The 24728-nt window shown below is 59.4% G+C and overlaps 1 protein-coding gene across 19 annotated transcripts in view; it reads left to right on the forward strand.

Moving 5' to 3' along the window:
* Window positions 1-23838, forward strand: part of NTNG2 (netrin G2) — a 67894-nt gene extending 44056 nt beyond the window's left edge. For 6 of the 19 annotated variants that reach the window (XM_045467761.1, XM_045467760.1, XM_045467763.1 and 3 more), the window contains 9 exons: window positions 10014-10186; window positions 13158-13184; window positions 14039-14176; window positions 16659-16687; window positions 17039-17113; window positions 18584-18685; window positions 20083-20320; window positions 22119-22253; window positions 22885-23838. In XM_045467761.1, the coding sequence (XP_045323717.1) occupies window positions 10014-10186; window positions 13158-13184; window positions 14039-14176; window positions 16659-16687; window positions 17039-17113; window positions 18584-18685; window positions 20083-20320; window positions 22119-22253; window positions 22885-23120 (1153 nt within the window). In that variant the 3' untranslated portion in view covers window positions 23121-23838. Of the gene's footprint in view, window positions 1-10013; window positions 10187-13157; window positions 13185-14038; window positions 14177-16658; window positions 16729-17038; window positions 17114-18583; window positions 19657-20082; window positions 20321-22118; window positions 22254-22884 lie in introns of those variants that run through there. The other 13 variants (XM_045467765.1, XM_045467767.1, XM_045467769.1 and 10 more) reach the window with 13 other exon arrangements.
* The last annotated feature ends 890 nt before the right edge of the window (window positions 23839-24728 follow it).

Here is a 24728-nt window from a genome sequence, read left to right on the forward strand (position 1 = left end):
GTGCCAGGCCCGCGGCCAGATGGTGCTCCTGCCGGCAGCTCCCAGGTGCCACCCGCCCTCCCCGCGGGGCAGGGCACGCTCTGGCCTGGCCCCAGGCCGGTGGCCCTGCCCTCCTGACAACCACTCCTTGTGGCTGCAGAGACCCCAGCCGGGCCCGAAGGTGGACGGGAAGGGGTGAAGTCAGCCTGCCAGCTTCCTCCTTAGCGGGAGCAGAGCACGGGCCCGGACAGCTGGGGTTGTCTGGAGTGGCCTTCCCCTAGAGTGAGGCCTGGCCCCGCCTGCCCACACTTGTTGTCCCCTCTGGCTTGTTAGGGACTCATTGATTGGAGAAGGTGGCTGAGACCCTCTGTCTGGAGGGTGGGCAGCAAGAGGGGTCAGGGATTGGACTGGAGGGTCCTGACCCAGCTGTGTGCTTCAGCAGGGCCAGCAGGTGTGGCTGCCAGATAAGATGCCCGGTTACATTTGAATTTCAGATAAATGACAAAATTTTTTTTTAATATAAGTATATCCCAAATATGTCATGGGATATACTTATATTAAAAAAAAAACAAAAACAAAAAAAAACCCACACTATTCATTGTTCACCTGAAATTCAAATTTAACCAAGCACCCTGTATTTTTATTTGCCAGTTCTGGCTCTTCAGGGAAGTGGCTCCGAGATGACCGTGTGTATGTCCCCCGGTGGGGACCCCCAGGCCTGGATGACAGGCAGGCTGATTTGGGAGTTGCTGGCCGCGAACAGGTTCTGGGGGAGGATGTCGACAGCACAGATGAGGGGGCCTGTCTCAGGCTGGGCACTGGGGGCTGCCAGGTAAGGCCAGTCCGGCCCATCCTTGGTGGCCCACACTCCCACCTCTGTGACCTGCCGACCGTCAGCAAAAGGCAGCAGTTGACGTCTGCGCAGGGCTGGCTCTGTGCCCGACCCCATGTTGGTGCTCACCATGTAACAGCAAACTGACGCCCGGAGGGGAGACTAACACCCCCGAGGCTGGTCACCTGCCACCATTCGCTGCTCCAGCCGCGACGGCGGTTAACCGAGTAGCTGCTCCGTGCCGATGCCACGCGGGGTCTCATTCATTCATTCAACAGATACCGAGAGGCCCCTGCGTGCCAGGCACTGTGTTAGGCACTTGCGAACAGCCAGAGAGCCAGGTTGAAAATCTAAGATGTAATTCAACCCTTCCAGTTTGCAGAGGAAAGGGCTGAGTCCCAGAGAAATGACTTGCTCAAGGTCACCCAGCAAATTAGGAGCAGAGCCTGGGCGTGAGTCTGGGCTGCTGACTCAGCACCTCTCCTTCTATTCCTCTCCCTCTGTCCCTCTCTCTCCCTCCCTGTCCTCCCTCCCTCTCTCTCTCTCTCTCTCTCTCTGTCTCTCTCTCCATCTCCCACTCTTTCTTGGAGCCACTCCTGTGCTAGAGAATTCAAGCCTGGGATTCTGAGATGGGGCTGGGGTGGGGAGGGGTAGCGGGTCCTGGGGGGCAGGGAGCATCGCTGGCCGGTGGCGGGCCCCGTGGGGCTGGCCGGCCTCACACTGTCCCTCTGTTCATTATTAAATAATGCTTCCTGATGGATGAGCTGGAAAGTGCTGTGTAGCGGGGTCAGGTGGCTCAGGTGATGGTTTTCTGGTAAGATTGATGGTTCTCAAAGGTCACATTCAGAAAGCAATTCCTTGGGAAAATTGATCCCGGGCATGCAGGGGAAACATTGGGGCTGGAGGTGCCGCCGGGCGTCTGGACCACCCACCCAGGTCTGGACACGGGCACACGCTGGGAGGGCAGGTGGGAAAGGGGCTGCTTTCTTCCGTGGCTGTTTCCTGGGCCAAGGCCAGGCCCAAGAATTGCCAAGGCTATGGGGGGGAGGGGGGTGCAGGCAGGATCTGCCTCGTGCCCCCTCCCCCGGCCTTCACCATCCCTGTGCTATCAGCAGGAGGCAAGCTCCGAGAGCCTCGAGGTGGGAGAGAGGCCATGAAGGTTCTACCTCGGGCACCTGACAGCCCTGAGTTCAAATCCCGCCCATCCCTCCAAGATGCCTGGGGTGCGTTACTGATGCCTGACCTACCAGAATCTTGCCTCCTTAGCTGGGGCATGGGGAGAGCGTGCCTTCTGGGTTTTCCCAAGGATTCAGTTAACAATGCACGTCGCCCAGCACCTGTCCACGTATGAGTGCTCAATAAATTATTGATATATGCTTGTTTTATTTTATTTTTTTTATTTCCTCTCCCAAGGGCCTTCTGAAATAGCGAAGAGAAATCCCAGAAGGACAGCAGCCTGAGGGAGGGCAGGAAGGGACGTGCCTGTGTTTGGGGGACCGTGGGTGGGATGAACTTCTCTGGGCCCAGGTGTGTCTGACAGCCGGCACTGGGAGACCCTCCAGGCCACCGCCACCTGCCTGCTTGAGGCCCTTCCTAAAGTGGGGCTCGCCAGCTGTGTGGCCTTGGGCAACTTGCTTACCTTCTCTGTGCCTCATTTCCTTACCTGTAAAAAGGTGAGAATAATATACCCTTTGTAACGCTCTCGTGAAGACGGCAATTCATTCATGGGAAGCTCTCGAGTTCCCAGGCTTCAGCCACTTAGGCAACTCCTTCACTATTTTCCCATATCCCAACTATCATTCATTCGTTCATTCATTCGTTCATTCATTCATTGGTTCATTCATTCATTCATTCATTCATTCATTCAACAGCTTCCTGAGATATAATTTCCATACCACCCACAACACCCATTTAAAGGATGTAATCCAATGGCTTTAATCTACTCACAGATACATGCAACCATCCCCACGGTCAAGCTCCAAAACATTTGGATCACCAGGGGCGCCTCGGTTAAGCGACCGACTCTTGATTTCCGCTCGGCTCATGATCTTACGGTTCATGAGTTCTAGCCCCACATCGGGCTCTATGCTAACAGCATGGAGTCTGCCTGGGATTCTCTCTCTGTCCCTCCCCCGCTCACACACACACACACACACACACACACACACACTCTCTCTCTCTCAAAATTAATAAAGTTGAAAAGTTAAAAAAAAATCTTTATCACCTTCAAAAGAATCCCTGCTCCCCTCCCCCCCAGCCACTGGCAACAATGAATCTCCTTTCTATCTCTATGGATTTGCCTAATGGGAACATCTCCGTGTAAATGGAATCACACAACATTTGTCCTTTCGTGTCTGGCTTATTTTGCTCAGCATAATGTCTTCAAGGTCCATCCCTCTTGGGGCAGGTTGTCAGGATGCATTCCCTTTTATGGCCCAATGATACTCCGTTGTCTGTGTTCTGTTTTCCTGTTGATCGGCACTCCGGTTGTTTCTACCTGCGGCTGCTGGGACTCAATGCAGCTATGACCGTTCCTGAGCGCATTTTTGTGTGGACACGTTCTCGTATACTTCGGGGTGGCATTGCTGGGTCACGGGGAGTTGCTGGAGGAGTCTGTGGTCTTGTGGAGACCCGCCAGACCGCTTCCCAAGGCACGCCTACCATTTTCCATGCCCACCAGCAGCGGGCGAGGGTTTCAGTTCCCCACAGCCTTGCCCTCACTTGTTAGGTTCTGTGATTTTGGTGTTAGCCACCCTAAGATGCACAGAGAGGGGTAATAATCACAGTAATAATTTTGATTTGTGTTCGCCTGCTGGTTAGTGACGCCGAGCCTCTTGTCATGCGCCTGTTGGCCATTGGTGCATCTTTCCTGGGGACATGTTTACGCAGATCCTTTCCCCATTTGAAAAATTGGGCTATTTGTCTTTTATTACTGAGGTGGAGGGGTTCGTTATGTACCCTAGATAGAAGTCTCTTATAGGAGAAATAATAAATGAAATAATCATTATTATATTAATATATTATCATATTGGTAGCATTTATGGTATACTAGTAATTAATATATATTATTTAATTATTATACCTAGGGGTGCCTGGGTGGCTCAGTCGGTTAAGTGTCTGACTTTGGCTCAGGTCATGATCTCACGGTTCTTGGGTTTGAGCCCCATGTCAGGCTCTGCGCTAACAGCTCGGAGCCTGGAGCCTGCTTCAGATTCTGTGTCTCCCTCTCTCTCTGCCCCTCCCCTGATCACGCTCTGTCTCTGTCTCTAAAAAATAAATAAATGTAAAAAAAATTATTAAAAAATTATACATAAAAGATATATTAAATAATATATATTATTTAATTATATATTATTTGCTATATTAATAGTATATAATATATACTATAATTAGTATAATTAATTTCAATTACTGATTAATTTTTTTACATTAAATGTTAAATGATTGATTTAATTAAATATTGCGAATGAGTATATTGATAATAATTATTATTATATTAATAATAATTTGCAAAATTTTTCTCCCGTCCCATGAATTGTCTTTTCACTTTCTGGACGGTGGCCTCTGACACAAGTTTTTTAATTTTGATGAAATCCAATGTATCTATTTTTTTTTTTCTTCTGTTACCTGTGCTTTGGGCATCGTGGGTAAGAAACCACTGCTCTACCCGAAGTCGGGAAGATTTACCCGTCTGTTGCCGTTTTCCTGGTTTTAGCCCTTCCATGTGGGTCTTCGATCCATGTTGAGTTAACCCCTGTGTATGGTGTGACTTCATTCTCGTGCACGTGCATATCCCGTATTATTTATTTACTTGCTTGATGATTGCTTTAAGTGAATACACTTTATCGCCTCACCTAGGCAGTAACATGCCTCAGATCCCCAGGTTTGACGAGTTGGCCACTTTAAAAAAAAAAAAAAAAAAAAAAAAACACCGTGTGTTCAAAGTAAACAGCAACCGTGAACCTGTTTCCTCGCTGACCCGTGCAGCTCCCGCGGTCACGTGGTCGTGCGCGCCACCACGGGAGACGGTGCTGACGCTGACGCTGACGCACACGGGGGCGAAGGGCCGTGCAACAGGGGCTGACGGAGCAGGGGTTGTGACCCGCCCCGTGCAGAAGTGCCGCTTGGCCTTGAAACTGACCCGTCTGCCAGCCCTTGGCTTTAGGAGAAGGGGGCGGGGCCTGGCAGCGGGCGCCAGGTGGAGGGAACGGCCTGCGCCGAGGTCCAGAGGAAAGCAGGATCAGGACACCTGCTGGACAGAGACGGGGAGGGGGAGACACAGAGACATGGAGAGACATAGAGAGAGGGAGAGCGCCCCACGCGCGCACGCACACGCACAGAGCCGGCGACACCCAGAGCTTCCCGCAAAATCAGGCAGACGAAGAAGCACCTCCAGTGACTGGGCTCCGTTTCTGTGCCAGCCCTGGTGAGGCTTCCCCCCGCTCTGTGGGCTTCTCCTGGCAGCCATGCCCAGCAGGGAACTACTCTCCTTGCCGGAGGAGGCACGAGCTCGTTCCAGGGCTCAGCCAGGGAAGGTGGAGAAGCCAAGACAGCTGTGGGAGAGGAGGCCTGTGGGAGGGGCCAGCACGGGACTGGGGCGGAGCTGGGGTCAGGATGCGGTCCGGAGGAGCCGGCTACGTGGCCTTGGCTTCTCCCCAGCCTGGACCCCACAGGAATGTCCAGCCCTGACACCCCAGACCCCCTGCTACCCTCGTTACCATACGCGTCTCAGCTTCAGCTGGTCTTTATGCATTCTGAACAAGCCAAGGTCAGTGTTATCACCCAAAGTTGAGGTGGCCATCGTTTCTTTAGGTAGCTGATACCTAAAAATATCCCGTCCTCAGACCAGAGGCATGGAACACATTCCTGGTTCCACACAGCTGGGGTGTTCCTCTCCAGCTAGTACAGTGGGATGTTCAGTAGGAATTCAGAAGGGGAAAAAAAAAATCTTCTGAGGTCAAATACACTCCGCAAACAAACTTTTGCTGGACAAAGACAGGTTTTCTTTCCTGCAGAACTTGTCAGAGCCTGTGATACGCTAATGCGCGCTGTGTGTGTGGGGGCGGGGGGGGGGGGTGGTGGGAGAAGGGTGTTGGCATTAGGGAAGCGTATGTGCTGACCGGTAAGCTTAAGCACAGGACCTCTCTTTGCCAGGGACTGTCTCTGGGGTCTAGTGTCCCCAGGAGGAAGAGTCACCAATGCTGACAGGTGCCCGCCCGTGTCCCTGTGCCTTTCTGGGAGCGGAGCCCATGGTGGGCCCACAGTGCATCCGCGGCTGTGGTTTGGAGCTCCGGAGAAAGAGCGAACGGGCTTCTTCAGGCTGCGTGTGTTCGGCTCTGAGCTGCAGTAGAATCTCGACAGGGTCAGGGCCCAGGCTGTGCGGGGGAGCAGGAGTTGAAAGACTATAAGCTTGGGGCACCCGGGTGGCTCAGCCGGTTGTGTCCAACTCTTGACTTCAGCTCAGGTCATGATCCCAGGGTCGCGAGCTCGAGCCCCGCGTCGGGCTCTGTGCTGATGGCTCAGAGCCTGGAGCCTGCTTCCGATTCTGCGTCTCCCTCTCTCTCTGCCCCTCCCCCGCTCACACTCTGTCTGTCTCTCTCAAGAATAGATAAACATTAAAAATAAATAAATAAATAAAAGAATACAACCTTCAGACCTGCTAACACCAGGGACAGCGCCTTTGTCTGCATCAGAATTCTTTTTTTTTTTTAATGTTTATTTATTTTTGAGAAAGAGCGCAAGGAGGGGAGAGGCAGAGAGGGAGGGAGACACAGAATCCGAAACAGGCTCCAGGCTCCGAGCTGTCCGCACAGAGCCTAACGCGGGGCTCGAACTCACGAACCGTGAGATCGTGAGCTGAGCCGACAGACCCACTCAGGCGCCCCTGTCCTTGGACCCGAGACTTGAGTCACAAACAACGGGAGGCAGGTGACTGGGAACAGGGTTTCCCAAACAGCCCCCCTGAGACCTGAAGGACCCACTTCTCCCCCAGAGGAAGGGCCTGTGTGAGCTCAGCAACCAGCGCCTCCCCACCCTGGCCTCGCTGCCCGCTTTAAACTAACGTTTGTCATCTGCTTATAGACATAATACCTGCTCACGATAGTGTAGAAAACGTGCCAAGTGACGGAGAAGAAAATAGAAACCATTCATCATCCCATCCCCTCCCGACCTGGGACAACCACAGTGATGCCGAGGTGCCCTTTCTGTCGGTGGTTTGGGTGTGGATAGATGTACTTTGAGTGTAACCGGAGGCTGCGTGTGTCAGTCCTCCTGGGCCACCGTAACCGAACCCCACAGACTGGCTGGGTTACACAAGGGACACTCGCTTTCCGGACAGTTTTGGAGGCTCGAGGCCCGTGATTAGGGTGCAGGCAGGGTTGATTTCTGGTGAGGCCCCACTTCCTGGCTCAGACGACCGACTGCTCAGGTGTCCTCACTCAGTGGGGAGAGAGCTCTGGTGTCCTTCCTCCCTGGAGGCCCCCAGGGCCCCACCCTTATGACCTCATTTAACTTTAATTACTCCCTCAAGGCCCCGTGTCCACACATGGTCACACGAATGGCTAGGCCTTCAACATGTGGATTTAGGGGACACAATCAGCTTATAACTCTTCTCACGTACAGCTCAGTAACCTGCTTGTTTCTGACCCGCATCCTACCCCATATTCGCCTGTGCGACTCTGGAGTTGAGTATCGCTGAGTTCCAGTCGCAGGCCTATCTTTGGGCAGCCTGTGACTCTGGGCGAGATACTTAACGTCTCTGGGCCTCCTTTTCCTGGTCCGTAAAATGAAGGTGATGGTGGGGCCCACTCCCGTGGTCATTAAAGCCTTGGATGAGATGCGGTCTGGCCCACGGTACGTGCTCTGTGAGCGTGGTCTTTTCATTTGTATTAGGAACATTCCCCACGGTTTGAAATAGCCTTTAATGACACATGTAATATAACATTGTATTAACAGCATCTCCTCCTTGCCTCACAAACGCTTGATCCGCCTTCAGGCCTCAGCTTAAAACCCTTCTTCCTGGAAGCCCATCCTCCTCCCCCAAGACGAAGTTAGGACCCCCTCCCGCCATGATACCCCCTCCTGGGTATGATGCTTGGGCCCCGATAACCATTGCCATTAATTAAAGATTTGCACGATTACCGTTGTTAAATTCACCGACTTCGGGTTTTAGAGCAGTTTTAGGCTTACGGAAAATTGAGCCCGTGGTGGAGAGAGTTCCAAATACCCCCTGTCTCCCTGTACACAGCACCACCCCCCCATACACCATGTGCAACAGCTTTTTTTTGTTACATGTGCTGCATTTGTTACAGGGATGAGCAGTGGTGCCTTGTTATTATTATTAACCAGAGCCGCAGGTTTACATCAGGGCTCAGTCTCAGTGTCATTATCAGCATTGTGGGTTTGGACAAATGCCCAGTGTCCTGCATCCACCATGACAGTGCCACACAGAACAGCTTCACTGCCCTGAAATTCCCCCCTCCCCCATCACTGATGTGTCAATCATTGCCCTCCTAGACTCTATACTCCACCAGGGCAGGGACCCCACCTGCTTTGGTGACCAATGCGTTCTCTGTTCCCAGCCCAGAGCCTGGCACGTAACAGGGACCCTATATATACATATATTATTTTGCACATTTTAATAAAAACAGGATTCTGCTACACGCAGCATTCTGCAATTTGCTTTTTACACGCATTGACAATACTCCTTGGAAATCTTCCCGTATCAGAATCTAGAGCACTCTTGCTTCCTTTGTGTCACGCAGGATTTGCAGCATGCATGCGAAACTAACACCACCATATACCTGTCACCCAGCGTTGGCAGTTAGCAACTCGTGGCCTCTCTGGTTTCATCGGTGTCTCCGGCCACGTGCCTCCTTTCCGTGCTATTCCGAAGCAAATCCCAGACACCAGATAATTTCATCTGTAAAGACTTCGGCTTGTGTCTCGAAAAGATAAGGACTTTACAGAACTAGAACCCCAACACCATGGCCGCGCCTAATCAACGTTAATTTCAGATCGTCAGATACAGTCTTCAAATTTCCAACTGTCTCCTGAACAGACATAGTATTTGCTTGTTTGAGTTCAGAGGTTGTTTGAACCAAGATTCAGATGAGGTCCTCGCCCTGCCCTCGGTTGATGCCTTTGAGGCCTCTCTTGGTCTAGGTCCCCCCCCCCCCATCAAGTTTTGCCCCCTTGTAGTTCATCCGGTAAAGAACCTGGCTCGTCACTTCCGGAGTCCCCTCTGTCCGGATTTGGCTGACTGCGTCCCGCTGGTGTTCCTCAGTGTGTTTCTCTGTCCTTGGTGGTTGCTGCAAATTCACAGCCGGCTTGATCAGCTGGCTTGATCAGATTCGAGCTCCGTTTGTTTGGCTGAGATCGCTTTCGGGGTCCTGTGTGCCTTTCCCTTGGGAAGCCTCGTCCCGCCGGCCGTCTCTCGTGAGGTTGCAGGCTGCTGACGCTCAGAGCCCAGAGCCCAGAGCCGTGCATGGAGTGAGGGCTGCTCCACGGTGGCCTTCTAGTCCTGCTTTCTTCTCCCGTTGTTAGCTGGGATGCTTCTATAAAAAGAAACATCCCCTCATCCCACATTTGGTTACCCGGAGGTACAGTTTACACAGGACAGACAGGACATGCCTGACTCCCTCCCTTTATTTACCGGATTTCAGAATAATGAGTTGCCTATAAATATTTGAATGAACCAATGAATAATACATGTGTGGATGAACCGACCGGGGGTAGGGGAGCGGGGGTTCTCTCCATCTGCCCTCAAGGGCGTGGGCGGAGGCGGGGAGCAGGGGTGCAGCCCGGGGCGGGGGCGGGGGGGGGGGGGGGGACCTGGCCTGCGTGGGGACGGCTGGTGAGCGGCTCTTGCCGCCCGCCAACCTGCCTCCGTCACGAGCAAAGATGATGAGGATACAGCGTCTGGGTCAAGGTCGCCGCGTGAGCCTGCCCCGAGATGCAGGAAGGCCCTGCAAACACCATCACCGAGGGGAGCGGACGGGGGGGGGGGGGGGGTGCAGCTCTGTCCATCCCAGGAAGGGACTGAAAGGCTGTGTTCCCTGCCTAGCAGGGCGGTGGGGGGGGGGGGAGATTTTGCGGTCCTGAAGGAGGGTGCTAGCCTCCTGGCCGCGCTCTCCTTTCCCCGGGGCCCTGCCCGCCTGCCCCCGACGTGCACTGACCTCTCTGGCCCTCCGTGTCCCCCCAGGTGCAAGTGCAACCTGCACGCCAGCCTGTGCTCCGTGCGCGAGGGCAGCCTGCAGTGTGAGTGTGAACACAACACCACGGGCCCCGACTGCGGCAAGTGCAAGAGGAACTTCCGCACGCGGTCCTGGCGCGCCGGCTCCTACCTGCCGCTGCCCCACGGCTCTCCCAACGCGTGTACGTAAGGGCCGAGCGGCCACAGCGCCCCCCAGCGGTGCCCCCCACCCGCCCCCAGCCGGCGAGGCTGTGGCCCCTCCCGCCCTTCAACCTGGGGGGAGGGGGGGGGGCGTGGGTCGCGCACGCACACGTGAGCACACGCGCGCACAGACACGCGAGCGTGCGTGCACGTACACTCGCGCCCCCGCGTCTTCCGCGGCTCGCTAGCATCAGGCCTTGTAAGTGAGACCCGCCTGCCTCCTGCAGGAACCGAACCCCCCCCCCCCCACCTTCTGGGCCCGGCCAGAGGGAAACCCCAGCTGAGCGGCTCGTCCTTCCCCTTCTGGGCCCTGCGGGCTGGGGAGAAGGCACCACAGGGTGTCAGGAGGAGGGTGGTGGAGGCCCCTTCCTCCCTCCCGGCCGTGATTTTCAGCACCACCCCTCATACCCGGCGTCCGTGGGGCATGTACAACCGGCCACACAGGCACCACACGCTGCGTGGTCACCACGACCCTCAGATTCGCTCCTGGAAGCGGGTCTCCTATTAGCCCATTCTCCAGGGCGGTCCTTTGAGGCCCTGGCCTGAGATCCCCGCAGCCTTCCCCGCCTTGGCTCTCTGCACAGTCCTCTCCTCCGGGCTCAGCCTCCCGGGCCGGGAACGTGTTCCTTGGGGCGTGCCCATCCGTGCCTACATCGTGAGCACCCGTCGGGGCACCCCACTCACCAGGGACCCCCAGCATAGTCCATGGCTGTTTTCACGACATGACGAATCCCAGGGAGCCCCCGAGCTGCGGTAGAGACGCTGCACCAGGCACAAACGCACAGCTTCTCGCTCAGCTCTCACAGCTGCCCCGAGGGCGGGATTATTATTACCCCCGTTCTCTAGATGAGCAGACTTGAGGCCCAGCAGCCTTAGTCCAGCAGCAAGCTATGTGCCAGCCACTGGGCGTCCTGCCCCGGGGCCACCCGCCCACCTGCCCGCCCGGGCGCCCCCGCAGGAGCCCCTCCATTGGTGCCCTCCCTCTGCCAACGTGAAAGATTTATGTGACTTTAGGCTGATCAAAGCTGGAGGCCTCACAGCGAGGCCATGACAGGCATGTCGTGCCTGTGCTGGGCGACAGGGCTTTGAAGGTCTGACTTGCCAGGCACTCACAGCACTCTGGGCCTTCAAAGGCGCCCAGAGCTCTGGGCGCTGACAGCCGCCCCACCCGGCTCCCTCCCCACCAGGGGCCCGACCCATCTCTTTGTTGGAACCGGTTCTTGAGGCCTTTCTTTAGTGGCTGTCACCTCCCTCTCTGACTGGCAGTCTGCCTCCCTATATCTGTCCTGCTGGCCTCCCCATCCCTGCTCTCTGCCCCACCTCCTCTCCATCCTCCACCTGGAAGGATCTGCCGGGAGTCTCCTGACGAGGCACTGACAGTCTCACAGACCTGCTCAGACCTGCAGGCCACCTGCTCTGTCCAGCCAGCAACGGGCACGCGCGCGCACACACACACACACACACACACACACACGCCAGGCTTTGCCTCTGGACCCTCTCCCCTCCATCCTGCAGGGGCAGATGAAGCCCCTTGATTTTGGGGAGCTCCTGGAGCTGGTCCCCGCTTCCCCAGAGTCCCATCCCGCCCCCGGGGAAGGAGGGGTTTCTTCTGGAATACCCGGGAGCAGAGATGAGGCTGGAGATTCTAGTATCCTCAGCCTAACGCTGTCCCCGCCCCTGGGACCCCCACCTTCTCTAGGACAACGAGAAGAAAACAGCCCCCAAGACACAGAAACAAGTCACTCCCAGGCTAATTTTGCCCTCACCCCCCCCCCACGTCTGCATCTCAGTAAATGGCACCAGCACCAAGAGAGCCAAGCTGAAAGTCTGGGGGGGTCACCCCTGACTCTGGACCTTCCCCTCCACCACCACCAGCTCTGGCTCCCCATCTCCTCCCTTGCTGCTGCAATAGCGGCCCTCCCCTCAGGGCCCCTCCAGTCCCCTCCCCTCTGCAAGCAAAGGGCGCTCCTCACCAGGGTGCCCCCCTCCCCTCATCACACCCCACCCCCAGGCCCTCAGAATAGAATCCTAGCCCAGCCCGCACGCCCCCCTACAAGGCCCTCTGAGATCAGGGGATCTGTCCCTAGCTATCCTGCAGGGCTCACTGGGGGCAGGGGGGGGTCATACCCCACTCTCCACACCACAGCCTCCCCCCTGGAGGGCCTCCCAGGGTTCCAAGGGGCATCTTTGCCCCTGTTCTTTCTTCCGGAACACCTGGTCGGGGGTGGGTGGGGGGAAGCCTGACATCAGCTCCTTCCCTCCGGTGCTGATGATTCTTACCATGGTATCTCCAGACTCCCCGGTCAGACCATGACCTACACCTCCATCACCCGCCCCCCCCCCCGGGGCGCGGACACGCACGGACAGAAGGGCCTCTGCCACTCACAGCCCTGTGGCCTCGGACAGGCTGTTTCACCCGGAGCCCCGTTTCCTGATCCGTGGAATCAGGCCCATCCCAAAGCCCTGTGGGGTTGTGTGGGGACTAAAAGGCCCCCATGGGGGCCGTGCTGGGCACGTGCCTGGCGCATAGCAAGCATTCAGCACATAGCAGCTGCTACGATTATTTTTCAATGAGTCATTCGGCCACGTCCACATGTCCCCAGACGGGAACCCACACGGTGCTTTCTCCCTGGTGGCCTGTGCCTGGTGGCACCCCCGAAGAAAGGCCCCCACCTGCACGGCAGGACCGGAAAGCCCAAAATCAAAGAAGAGGGTGCGGGTGAAGCCCCCAGTGGAGCGTTTGACACTTACCAGCAGGTGCCCCGAGGTTAAGTCACGGCTCTGAGACTTCATTTCTGCATCTGCAAAATGGGCTAAGGCGGCCCCTCCCTCTCCGGGCTCAGGATGAAGTGGGATCATCGCCTCCAGGATTCCTTCCCCCAGCCCCGCCATCCCCTCCTGTGCAGGGAGGAGGTGGCCAGAGGCCCGGTGACCCTCCTTCTCTCCCCGCAGGTGCCGCCGCAGGCTCTGCTGTTGGCAGTAAGTACGCTCCGAGCCCGCTGCCCTGGGGACGGCCCCTGGGGCCTGAGCCTCTTTGCGACTCCTGGCAAGAACGGGGGAGAAAAGAAGGGGCTTCCCCAGCCCGTGGCCGCCGGCCTCTCCCCACTTCTAACTGCCCCCCCCCCCCCGTTCACTTCTCACCTCCGCCTGCTCTCTCCCATCCCCTGTGCTGTGGCCTGCAGCCAGCACATCTCCCCTTTCTTCCCTCGAGCTTCCTGGTTAGTGCTGCTTTGGAAAGGGTCCCCGCAGCCCCTGGGTGAACCACCCCCTCCCATGTCTCCCGCTCCTGCCGGGCAAGAGTCGGGGTGGGGGGGGGTCCCTTGTTCTTGGCCAGTGGCAGAAGTCCCCCGAGCCCCGTGAGGCTGGGACAGGTAAGCTGGGATCCAGCTCAGGCCCGAGGGGGGCGGGGGAAGGGAGAGGTGGGCGTGAGTGTCGTCCTCACGTCCATCATCAGGCCACCGGCTCTCAAGCCCTCACAGCACCAGGCACCAGCTACGCAGGGTCCTTCCAGGACCTCATTGAATCCTGGCACCCTCCCCCCAGGTGGGTAGCGCGTCTGCTTTTAGAGTTAGCAGGAGAGGACTGGCCGGTGTCGAGTCAGCCTCTGGCACACCTCCCGTTTCAGACATGCTTGAGCGGCGCCACAGCCCACCCTGGGCCGTTCCCTGCCGCAGAGAAGGTGCCAGAGGAAGCTGGATTCTGGAGGGGATGCTGGCCGGCTCAGTGAGGCCGGAAGTTGTTGCGTTGCCCCCATCCCCACCAACCCCTCATCCCCGCCAACCCCCCATCCCCGCCAACCTCCACCCTCTCTTCCCCTTCTCCTCTCTTGCCAGGCATCGGTAGGCCCCGGAAGGACCCCATCCCCAAAGCCCCTGTGGCCACCGTGGCCATGAGAGGGGCCCCCAGCACTCTTGCCCTCTCCACATCCGCTGCACGGGGCCCCGGGGCCCCCAGCACCCCACAGCCCACAGGTGGGTGCCCAGCTACGGCCCAGCTGTCCCGGCCTTTCCCCCACCTCTGTGATGTGCACCTGCTATAGGGGCTTGGCTCTTAGACTAGAGAACACTAGACCCTAGAGCCACGAGAGTGTGGGGCTGAGGGGCCTCCAGGCCGTCCGGGCCCATCTGTTATTGGGCCCCAGCCAGGGGATCTGGGGCTCACTTTAGCCTGGGCCCTTCTACCTCCTGCCCCCCAAAGCACAGCTCAGGAGGATCCCCGAGACCAGCATGGCCGAGAGAACGGGGTGACCGAGGAACCGGGGGAGGGGCCTAGCGACATCCAGGCCACACGAAGTGCGCCCAAAGCCTGTCTCCCAGGGGGGCTCCTGCCTCAGTGCTCTGCCCCAGGCGCCGCCACCCCACACCCTGTTGTGCCCCCGGCGCCTCGGCAGCCGACCCCTGGGAGTGCACAGCACAGACTGAGCCAAGAGGACAAGCTTCTCTGATCAGCGAGGCAGGAGGGCACCTCTGGGCCCGGGTTTTTAAGAGTAGGGACTGCTGGGCTTTTCTGGGCTGCGTGGGGAGGGGCGGGGGGCAGGGCTAGGCCAGGGCGAGCATCCCACACCGCGTCAACCGGAGCAGCCAGTCTTAGGGGTCCGCAGCGACGGACAGGCTCGGAGACACCCGCTCTCTGGTTCGAATTCCCCTCCGAAGTTGGGATTGCTGTGTATTCGAGGCTTGGGGTGCTGGAAATGTCTGTCCCCGCCCACTGCAAATGCCAGGAGTCCGAAACGATTCATCCTTCCCGGAGAGTGCCAGGAGGACGTGGCCGAGGGAATTCTCCCTGGTCCCGGCTGGGAAGGGGAGCTCGGCAGTGAGCCCCAGCAGAGAGGAGACGGCAGGGGCGCCTCGCTCCTTGGATGGTGCCGTGACCCTTCATTCCTCTGCGCACGGACCTGCGGAGGAAAAGTCCCCCTTGTTTTTGGGCCATCTGGCTTAGCTCCTCCGTGGGACCCAGAGGGTGACACCCCCCCCCCACTCTTGATTTCTGCCCTTCTCCACGGGGAGGGCGGTATTTGCAGGAGGCAGGGGCTGGTCAGGAGATTCAGGAGTTACAGGGGAGCCTCCTGGCCCAGGGGTCCTCTTTGGGGTGAAGGCCGAGTCCATGCTGGGAATGCCAGGACATAAGCTGGCCGCCTGAGGCTTGTGCTTGATTTTGCAACGTCTGTGATGGGGATACGGGAGCAAAATTCGCTATAGCGGGTGCTGTGTCTGCCTGCAAACAGTGGTCTGTCTGGGTGGGGACCGGACACACACACGCACACACACACACACACACATACGGAGTAACCTTGAACCCATTTTCTGAGCTGCTTCGGATTTGGTACACGCGATTCAGGGCAAGCTGCACGGCTGGGAGGTAAAGAGAGGCTCAGATCAGGGCGGCGAGCCAGGTGAGGTGGGTGCGAATCACGAGGGTCCCCGGGACCCAGGTGGTGAGAAGGCGCACTCCTCAAACATTCAGTGGGTCGTGGTCAGCTTGCGTGGTGACCCCAGTGAGGGTGGCAGGGCGCTTTGGGGCAGGAGGTGGCTCCAGCGTGACAGTCAGTGACCCCAGCAGCCCGTGTCTCGAGCTGGAGCCACTCCCTGATTCCCAAGGAACAGAAGGGACCTCCATCTGGCCTTGGCACACGACACAGGCCACGGTGAGACTGTTCTTCCCGTGCACCTGAGCGTGTCCCGGGGAGCCCAGCCAGGGGTCTTTCTTGCCCCCGGCTCCCAGCCCCCAGAAAGGTCCTGAGTCTCCCCACGTGCCTCCCGACAGGTGCTTCAGACTCTTTGACCGGAGTCCAGCTGGGCCCGTGACCCTCTGGCCCAGATGTTTCTCCGTCTTGCCGATGTCTAGCTGTCTGGAGGGCAGAGGCTGTGGGGCAGGAAGAGCTGCTCAGGACCACTAATCCTCGCCCGCAGAGGGTGGTGGGAGAAAGGCTCTAAAGCAAAAAGGCTCCGGGGCTGCTTTTGTTTCGGCTCTAATTAAGCCCTTGCCAATTTGGGTCCTGCAGCCTTCTCTCCTCACTGAGCCCCGTATTAATGTCAATTCGATGCCCAAAGGCTCCCAGCGCCCAGCTGGAAAGTCTCCTGCACTTTTTAGCTGGTAGATTTTCTGTCTCTCCCCACCAGCCGGCATCGTGCGTAATCCCTTTTAAGAAGTGGAAAGAATCCGATTTCTCCCCTGTCCCTCTGGGTTTGTCTTTTGAAATTCAGTGCAGAGCCATGCCTTGCCTTCGCCAGCCCTGCCCGCTTCCCCCGCTTTGTGGCCGCTTAGTCTTGGGGACAGGCGCGGCGACCCTGGGGGTTGACTCGCATCGCCGTCCCTGGCGAAAATGGGCCCACGCTGTGGGCTGGGGAGGGCGGGTCAGGTGGTGGAGGGGCTCCGGTCCCCGCGTTGGTGTTGGACAGGCAGCCTTCAAAGACCGTTCTGGACGCGTTTGATGACCCCTGCTCCCCTTCACAGCCATCAGCCAGGGACTTTGGCACAGAAAGGTCTGTGCCCAAATACGGGACTGGATCCCTCTCTACCCTCAGTAGGTTCGGGGACAACACAGGGAGGGCAGAAGGGTCGTATAATCAGGTGTCCCGCCGAAGAAAGGACGGCCCAAAGTGTGCAGGTTCTCGGGCTCAGCCCCGCCCCCCTCTTCTCTGGCTTCAGGTCACAGGCTGTAGTAGGTGTAGACGCTGCCTCTCCCGTAGACCTGGACCCAGTTCCACTTGGCCAGTGTAGACCGTGCTGCTTCTGCTAAGGGCCCTATGGGTGTGTGATGACTCCGGGTGCCCCCCAAATCCCCCAGCCCCACCCTGTCGCATAACTGGGCTTCTCCTTTTCTTCCCCCCAAGAGTGGATCAGGCCATCTACAGCTGCCCCCCTCGGGGAGAGCTCCCCCGGGCCCCAGATGCCCTCCAGTGCAGAAGGTATGGGGGCGGGAAAGTTCCTTAGACCGCAGGCCCCTCCCTATGTAGCGGAGTTAGCAGGTGTAGGTGCCGGGATGCGGGGGGGGGGGGGGGGGGGGGAAGGCGGGGGCGGCCCTCGGGAGCTGAGGGGAGGGGCCTCGGAGAGCCATCTGCTCACACCCCAGCGCTCACCTTCTTAGAGGGATCCAGTGTGATGCAACCCCTGTTAATCCTACACTCCACCCATGGGCTTCGGGGCTAAGTGGGGACTCTGCCCTGACCACGGGAATCCTGCCCTGCCACTGTCAGCTACAGGACCCCCCAGGGCAGGGAGGGGAGTTCGGAGAGGGTCAGGCCCTCCTGCAGGAATGGGGTGGCGGACTCAGACCCAGGGGCTGGCTACCGGTGGATGAAGGAAGAGAGCGCATCCCAGGTGGCGGTGGGACCAGCCGGGGCAAAGGCTTGGCGGTGGGATCCCGCCAGCGGGGCAGGGGGCGCCGTCGATGGTGTCGATACCAAGCCCAGAGCCTCAGGGTCCCACAGCAGGGGGAGGAGACACGCACAGGCTCGTTTGTAGCCTCGATGGACGTTCGCTTGAAGCACACGGGGGCCCTGCCCGACCCTCCAAGTCGGGAGGCCGTTCCCAGCCCAGCTCACCTGCTCCCTGGACGTTAGGTCCGAAAGCCTGTCTGGACGGCAACCCGGGCCCCTCCAGGAGCCGTGAGCGGGGCTCTGAGCGCCCTCTGCTGGCAGGCAGTTCTGGCGCTAGAGCCGCAACCAGTGAGGGTCTGCGGTTCCCAGCAGCTGGAGGCCCCTGACTCCCTCCCTGGTGATGGGGCCTCTGGAGCCCTCGCTACCCTGCCCCGGACGGGACCGACGAGGGCATCGCAGACTCCCAGAGGGAAGCGGAGCCGACTTTGCTGCCGGGATAGTGTCGTGCTCACTCACAAAGATGGGGCCGGGCCCCAGGGAGTTGGGATGCGGAAGGCAGGTGCTGTCTGGGTTCATGGCTCGATACACCTGCAGGCAGGGGGGTCCGTGGATAGGAAAGGACTCGCTGTGGCTGGAGCGGGGGGTGGGGATTGCTTCAGAAAGGGAGATGCCAGAGCCTCGTATGCCAGGTGCACACTCTGGGTTTGATGCCCACGGGAGTTTGGAGAGGAGAGGAGAGAGCTAAGCGATATTCGCAATCAGTCAGAAAATCATTCGGCGTCAGCAGAGCGCTTAGCATGCTGTCGGGGGATGCTGGGGCTAGAGAAGTAATTTGGGAGAATTAATCCAGCCGAGTGTGTCAGTGGTCTCCGAAGGGGCACCGGAGGCAGAGGGCTGCTTCTGCGTGGCTCCCGGATGTGCTGTGCCCCCTCAGATCTGAGCCGGTGAACGTGCCCAGGGCCCCGTGGGACCCTCCGTTGCGCTTTCCCTGGGCTCGGACAGCCTGCCCTCGGCAGCTGGACCGTGGCAACGAAAGAGGGTATTTCTCGTCTCTCCAAGTTGTGGGCACCTTTGCTGCTGCCCCCGCCCCTGCCCCGGCCTCCAGACCTTTCCAGCTCAAGCCCAAATCTGCTGAAGTGGTGCCCATTGAAGAATTCCAAGGTAAGAGGACGGCCCCGGGCTGGATTCAGCCACCTCTCCCCCCACCTGCGCTGGAAATCGGTGATACAAGACGGAGGACCCATGCCTGGCTCCGAAACCCCCCCCCCCCCGGAGTAGCTGGGTCAAGGTGAAACCGAGTCTCTCTTCCCTCAGTCCTCCCTCCCCAAGGGAGCTGGGAGCAGGTATGAGTCAGAAGCACAGTGGGCAGGCACAGGGCAGGCACCGGAGCTTCCAGAAATAGCCTGTCCTGGCTCCCCTGGGAGGTGTAGCCCAGGGGCCCGTCTTGGTCAAAGCAAGAGCTGGAACACAGGGGTCACCGGTGCCACTCCTTGAGACACTTGGGAGATGGCTCACCTCATTGCTCCCGGGGGGACAGGCGGAGGGGGCAGGTCCAGGAGGCCAAAGGTGTGGCAGGCCCACCGCCTCCTCCTGGGCACAGCTCCGAGGCTCGCTTCTCCAAGGTCTCCCATGCCCTTGACCACCAAGACCTCGTCAGTTCCTTCCTCTCCCATCACGAAAGGGAGGTTCGGTCCTCCAGAGATGCACAGATGGTGTTTCAGGAGGGCGGCCAGCGTCTTGCCTGTTCAAGGGCAGTCACACTGGCTTTCCTGTTCGAGGGGGTGCTGAGCCCCTTAGGAGGGACACCAAGGGATAGCTGCCTTCTTGGGACGGGGAGCCAAATTCCCATGCCTTCGGGATGCCTTGCCCGGCAGTCTTGGGACTCGCCCAGTCCCTGGAGCAGGGGGAGGGCTGGGAGAAACGGCAGGATGGCACAGAGGTGGCTGTCCTCGGTGTGGGTGGGACCGTGTACCTGCAGTAACAGTGCAAAGCCAGGCCAAGACTATCAGGGGGGCGGAAAGAGACGCCCGGGGCACAAACGCTAAGACGGTACCCATTCTCAGGGGGCTGTGCGAGAGGAGGCCCTCTGATGCCAATCACGTTTGCAGAACAGCTCAGGCTAATGATAAAAGGTCCGGCAGGTGGGCGTTTTCCGTCCAGTGATCTTCCAAAGCAGCATGTGGAGGAAGCTCCTGGCCCATTCCATCTCACCCCGGAACCCATGCACGCATCTTCCCTTTGCCGAGTCACCCCGGGGGGTGCCGCGCCCCCAGGCACTGTCCTTCCTGCGCTCACGCTGGCTGCGCGACCCACCCTCCCTGCATGAATCATTCCCAGTCGCCCCGGCATCACACGGGCATCCTTCCGAGCCGCTGGCCCTCCCTGAATCCCTGCCCCCCGGGGCCAGGTGGGAACCCGTGGGCTGGGCGAACACACCTCCTGTCTCCTCCCGCGTGACAGGGAAGCGTTGGCGGCCCGCGGCACCTTCCTGCTCCCTGCATGCCCCGGGCTGGTCTGTCCTCGCCCCGTGCCTCAGTTTCCCCCAATACACGGTGCAGGGGGTGGCAGGAAGGCCCGGTCTCCCTTGGCCCACTGACCCGTGGTGTTTCTCACGCTCGGCCGGCCCAGACTGTGAGTGTTACGGCCACTCCAACCGCTGCAGCTACATCGACTTCCTGAACGTGGTGACGTGTGTCAGCTGCAAACACAACACGCGAGGCCAGCACTGCCAGCACTGCCGTCTGGGCTACTATCGCAACGGCTCCGCCGAGCTGGACGACGAGAACGTGTGCATCGGTGAGCCGCTCGGGCCGGGCCGCGGGGCGCAGAATGGGCGCTGCTGGTGGGGCGGGGCGGGGCCGGGCGGGGTCCCGAGACCCCTGTGTCCGAATCCCCCGGGAAGGGGCGGGGGGGGGGGGGCACGTCAGCTGGGCGTCTCCAAAGACAGAAGCCTCCGGAATCCGCTCTATGAGGAACCTCCCACAGGCACTGGAATTGCAGAACCACTAGTTACAAAGACTGGTTCTAGAGCTTGCTATGGGCCTCAGTTTCCCTGCTTGTAAAACGGAGAAGTGGATTAGATCAAAGGGTTTTTTTTTATTATTATTATTAAGTGTATTTATTTGGAGAGAGAGAGAGAGAGAGTCCCAAGCAGGCTCTGCACCGTCAGGGCGGAGCCCGACGCAGGGCTCGAACTCACAAACCTGTGAGATCATGACCTGAGCCCGAAATCAAGAGTCAGACGCTTAACCCACTGAGCCACCCAGGAGCCTCCAGATCAAAGGTTTTCAACCCATTTTTCGTGGCTGAAGCTTTTCTTCCAACGAAGTCCTTCCGGTGCTTTTATTTATTTATTTTTTTTTTTTTGTAATTTTTTTAATGTTTTTATTTATTTTTGAGACAGAGAGAGACAGAGCATGAGCAGGAGAGGGGGAGACACAGAATCTGTGTCTCCAGGCTCTGAGGCTGTCAGCACAGAGTCTGACGCGGGGCTCGGACTCACAGGCCGTGAGATCATGACCTGAGCTGAAGTCGGACGCTTAACCGACTGAGCCACCCAGGCGCCCCCCAGTGCTTCATAAGCAGAGGCCCAGCTTATAAGACCCAGGGGGCGCTCCATCTGCTCTCTTCACACTCTGCTCCAGGACTGGTTTGGGGGTAGAGAAGCAATCTGTGGGGGCCCTGGGCCCGGGCACGGGCAGGCCATCCCAAAAGGCCAGACCCAAGGCCCCAGCCAGCGCCCAGCAGCCTGGAAGGGCTGCCCACCACCCCTGCCTCTGTCTCCACTGGAGGCCGGTGCTCGGTCCTCGGGTGCCCAGCCCCCTTGGCATTCCGCTGCCCATCCTCCGCCCACCAGGTCAGCTCTGGCTTCACAGAGGAGGGGCTGCCCGCAGGGCTGGAGCGGTCAGTCTGAATTATGGCATTGGCCTTCAGATAATTCCATCGACTCTAAAGTGACCCAAATGGAATCGTGCTGCCGATGGCACACTGGCCAGCTGTAGGGACAGGGTGGGGCTTCCCGATCCTAGTCGAGGCGTTCCCTGCCTCCAGGACACATTCCTCTCTCGTTGCCTCTCTCTGCCTCCTCTGCTTCAAGGATTCCCAGAGTGGGGACCTTTGCCCCCTCCCACAGAGCAGAGGCCCGCCAAGAAACCAACAGGGAAGGGGCTGGGGGAGGCTGGAGGCCTCTGGGGCTGCTCCTCCTCCCACCCTGTGTGCTCCCTGCTCCCCCAGTAGCCCCTCGACCCGGATGCCCTGCCCTGATGAGGCTGCTCCCACCTGTCACGATCTTAAAGCCCTTTGGATCTGGGAAGGTTCAGCGCTCCCTCCAGTTACACAGACTGAGGCTGAGGCCCAGAGAGGGGTTGGGGCTGCCCCCGGGGCCAGGGGGAGGGAGTGGCTAATGGATGCTACCGCCTTCCCTCGAGATCTGGCCCGTCGGGCAGCCGTGGGCGCACGTGGACGCAGCGTGGGGTGCATCACCGGGGAAGGGCGGGGGGCAGGCTGGAGGGATGCGGGGCCGGGCGGGGTGGGGGTCGGTGCGGAGGACGCCCACAGCTCGCCCTGACCGCACGCCGTGCCCGTGCCCGTCCAGAGTGTAACTGCAACCAGATCGGCTCCGTGCACGACCGCTGCAACGAGACCGGCTTCTGCGAGTGCCGCGAGGGCGCAGCGGGACCCAAGTGCGACGACTGCCTCCCGACGCACTATTGGCGCCAGGGCTGCTACCGTGAGTGCGCGCCCGGCGGGCGGGGCTTGCGGCCGAGGGGCGGGGCCACGGGCGTCGGGGCGGGGCTTGGGCTGGGGGCGGGGCGGGGCGGGGCGGGGCCCGGGGCGGAGGGCGAGGCCTGAGGCGACCGGGGAATGGAGCCGGTGCCAGGTGGGAACCGGGAGGCGGCGGATCTGGGGGCCGGTTGAGCGGGGAGTCGGAGGCAGAGGCGGAGTGGGCGGTTGGTGGGATTTGGCTGACGAGGACGGGTTTGCGGAGCGGGAGGGTGGGAAGCTGTCCGAGCAAGCGGTGGCCTGGCGAGACCGAAGGGACAGTGGGCGCTAGCCTGGGAAGGATGATGGAAGGGCGCTCCTGGCGCAGGGAAAGGCAGGTGCAAAGCTCTGGAGGAGAGAGCGCAGGTGCGTCGCAAGGCCAGTAGGCGGGGAGAGCCGAGGGCAGTGGCGGGAAGGAGACGGGGGCCAGCTCTCGCCTGGCCACCGTCACCATCCACGCTGGGGCGTTTCTCACCAAGGGCGCCCTGGGCCTCCAACACCCCCCCCCACCCCGGCCCGTCTCAGTGGCAGAAGCTCCACCGAGGGGGGCGGGGGTGGACCGGGCCACCGCCCGCGTTAACCGCCCCTCCGCCCTGCAGCCAACGTGTGTGACGATGACCAGCTGCTCTGCCAGAACGGCGGCACCTGCCTGCAGAACCAGCGCTGCGCCTGCCCGCGCGGCTACACCGGCGTGCGCTGCGAGCAGCCCCGCTGCGACCCCGCCGCGGAGGACGGCGGCCTGGACTGCGACCGCGCGCCCGGGACCGCCCCGCGCCCCGCCACCCTGCTCGGCTGCCTGCTGCTGCTGGGGCTGGCCGCCCGCCTGGGCTGCTGAGCCCGGCCCGGAGGGGACCCTGCGCCCGGGGGGCGGGCCCTGGGGGCTCGAGGGCCCGGGGGCCGGCGCCCGAGGCCGGGCGGCGAGAAGGGTGCGGCCCGAGCTGCTCCCAGGTGCTACACAGCAGAGCCCTCCCGCCTCCTCCCGCCGCGGTCAGTGGCACCTGCCCCCGCCCCGGCACTGCCCTCCGCCGCCGCAGGGGGCGCTGTGGGGGCTCTGGCCCCAGCCGCCTGCGATTTGGGTCTTAGGTTTTCTTTTGTATCACCCGCCGCCCCCCACCCTTTTTTTTTTTCTTTTTTTTTTTTTTTGCTGGTGGTGAGACAGCGGGTGGGGAGAAATTCTCACCTCAACACCTCCAGGTCTGCCTCCCAACACACACACACACACACACACACACACATACACATATGCGACTGTTGCAGACACCCCCTGCGCCTGTCCCTGGCTTACTATAGGCCAGCGGACCCCGAACTCCTGTTGCCTACAACTCTTCTTTCTTTGTTTTCCTTTGCAACCCACCAGACTCCGTGAGGCCTGGTGACCAAGGAACTCACCGTCTGGGGGAGGGAGTTAGGAAGGAGGGTTGGGAAGGCTGGAAACTTGGTTTTGTAGAGAACTATTTTTGTTTGTATTCACCGGCCCCTCTCAGGAGGACACGAGCCGGAACAGGTGGTTGATGGTGTATAATCCGCCAGAGTAAAGAGTCTGCTCACTGCTGCCTCCGGGAGCTGTTTTCTTTCTGTGTTCGTGTCCGCTCAGCAGGTTTCCGAGTTTAAAGAGGAGCCCAAAATAGCCGTGGAGAAACTCTTCCCCCAGCTTCCGGGCCCTTCCATGAATGACAACGGTCAGCCCTGCTCCCTGCGGGTGTGGATAGCGGAGCCCTCTCGCCCATTGGCCAGGAGCGACCCACTGTTAGGGGCTCCCCCGGATGGCTGTCTTCCTCCTTTCCCTTAAAAAAAGAAAAAGGCCAAAGTTTATTGGCACTTTTCCCCCAGCTGTCCTTGAATTCAAAAGCACGTGGTGGACATCGATGTCCTGAGAAGTCAAAGTGAAGTGACGTGGTACATTCTACGAGTTTGACTCCCATGTTCCGATTTATGTATCAGGATGGGTCTGTCTCTCAGACCCGTGTCTCAGGCCCAGTGTCAGCCTCCTTCCAGTGCCCCGAACTGGAATCCGTAGACGAAATCCACAGCGGACCCCCCTCTGCTTCCCCTTTCCCTCCCAAGGATCACACATGGGGTGGCCAAGGGGACCCAGCGGCAGCCTGGGAGTTGTGACAGGACACTCTGAAGAATGGGACCCATCAACCGAGGCCCTTTGCCATGGGAGGGTCCCCTGGGTCTGTCCTGCCCTTGGGTGGTTGTACTTCCCACTGCTTGCTCTCAAGAAGGTCCAGCTCCCTTCCAGAAGATTCCCAACCTCACGGATCGGTTCTGGTTCCCAGTTGCTTCTACGGCCTGCACCTTCAGCCCCTCTTTTCCAGGCTGGGAAGTTTAGACCTGCCTCCCCCGCTCTCGCCCCCAAAGCAAGGCTAAAACCCAGTTCAAGAAAACTTGGCCTCGAGGGCAACCAGACTGTAATGCAGCACAGGAAGGGGGAGATACA

The sequence above is a fragment of the Leopardus geoffroyi genome, chromosome D4 (assembly GCF_018350155.1).
Source record: "Leopardus geoffroyi isolate Oge1 chromosome D4, O.geoffroyi_Oge1_pat1.0, whole genome shotgun sequence".
Classification (NCBI taxonomy): Eukaryota; Metazoa; Chordata; class Mammalia; order Carnivora; family Felidae; genus Leopardus; species Leopardus geoffroyi.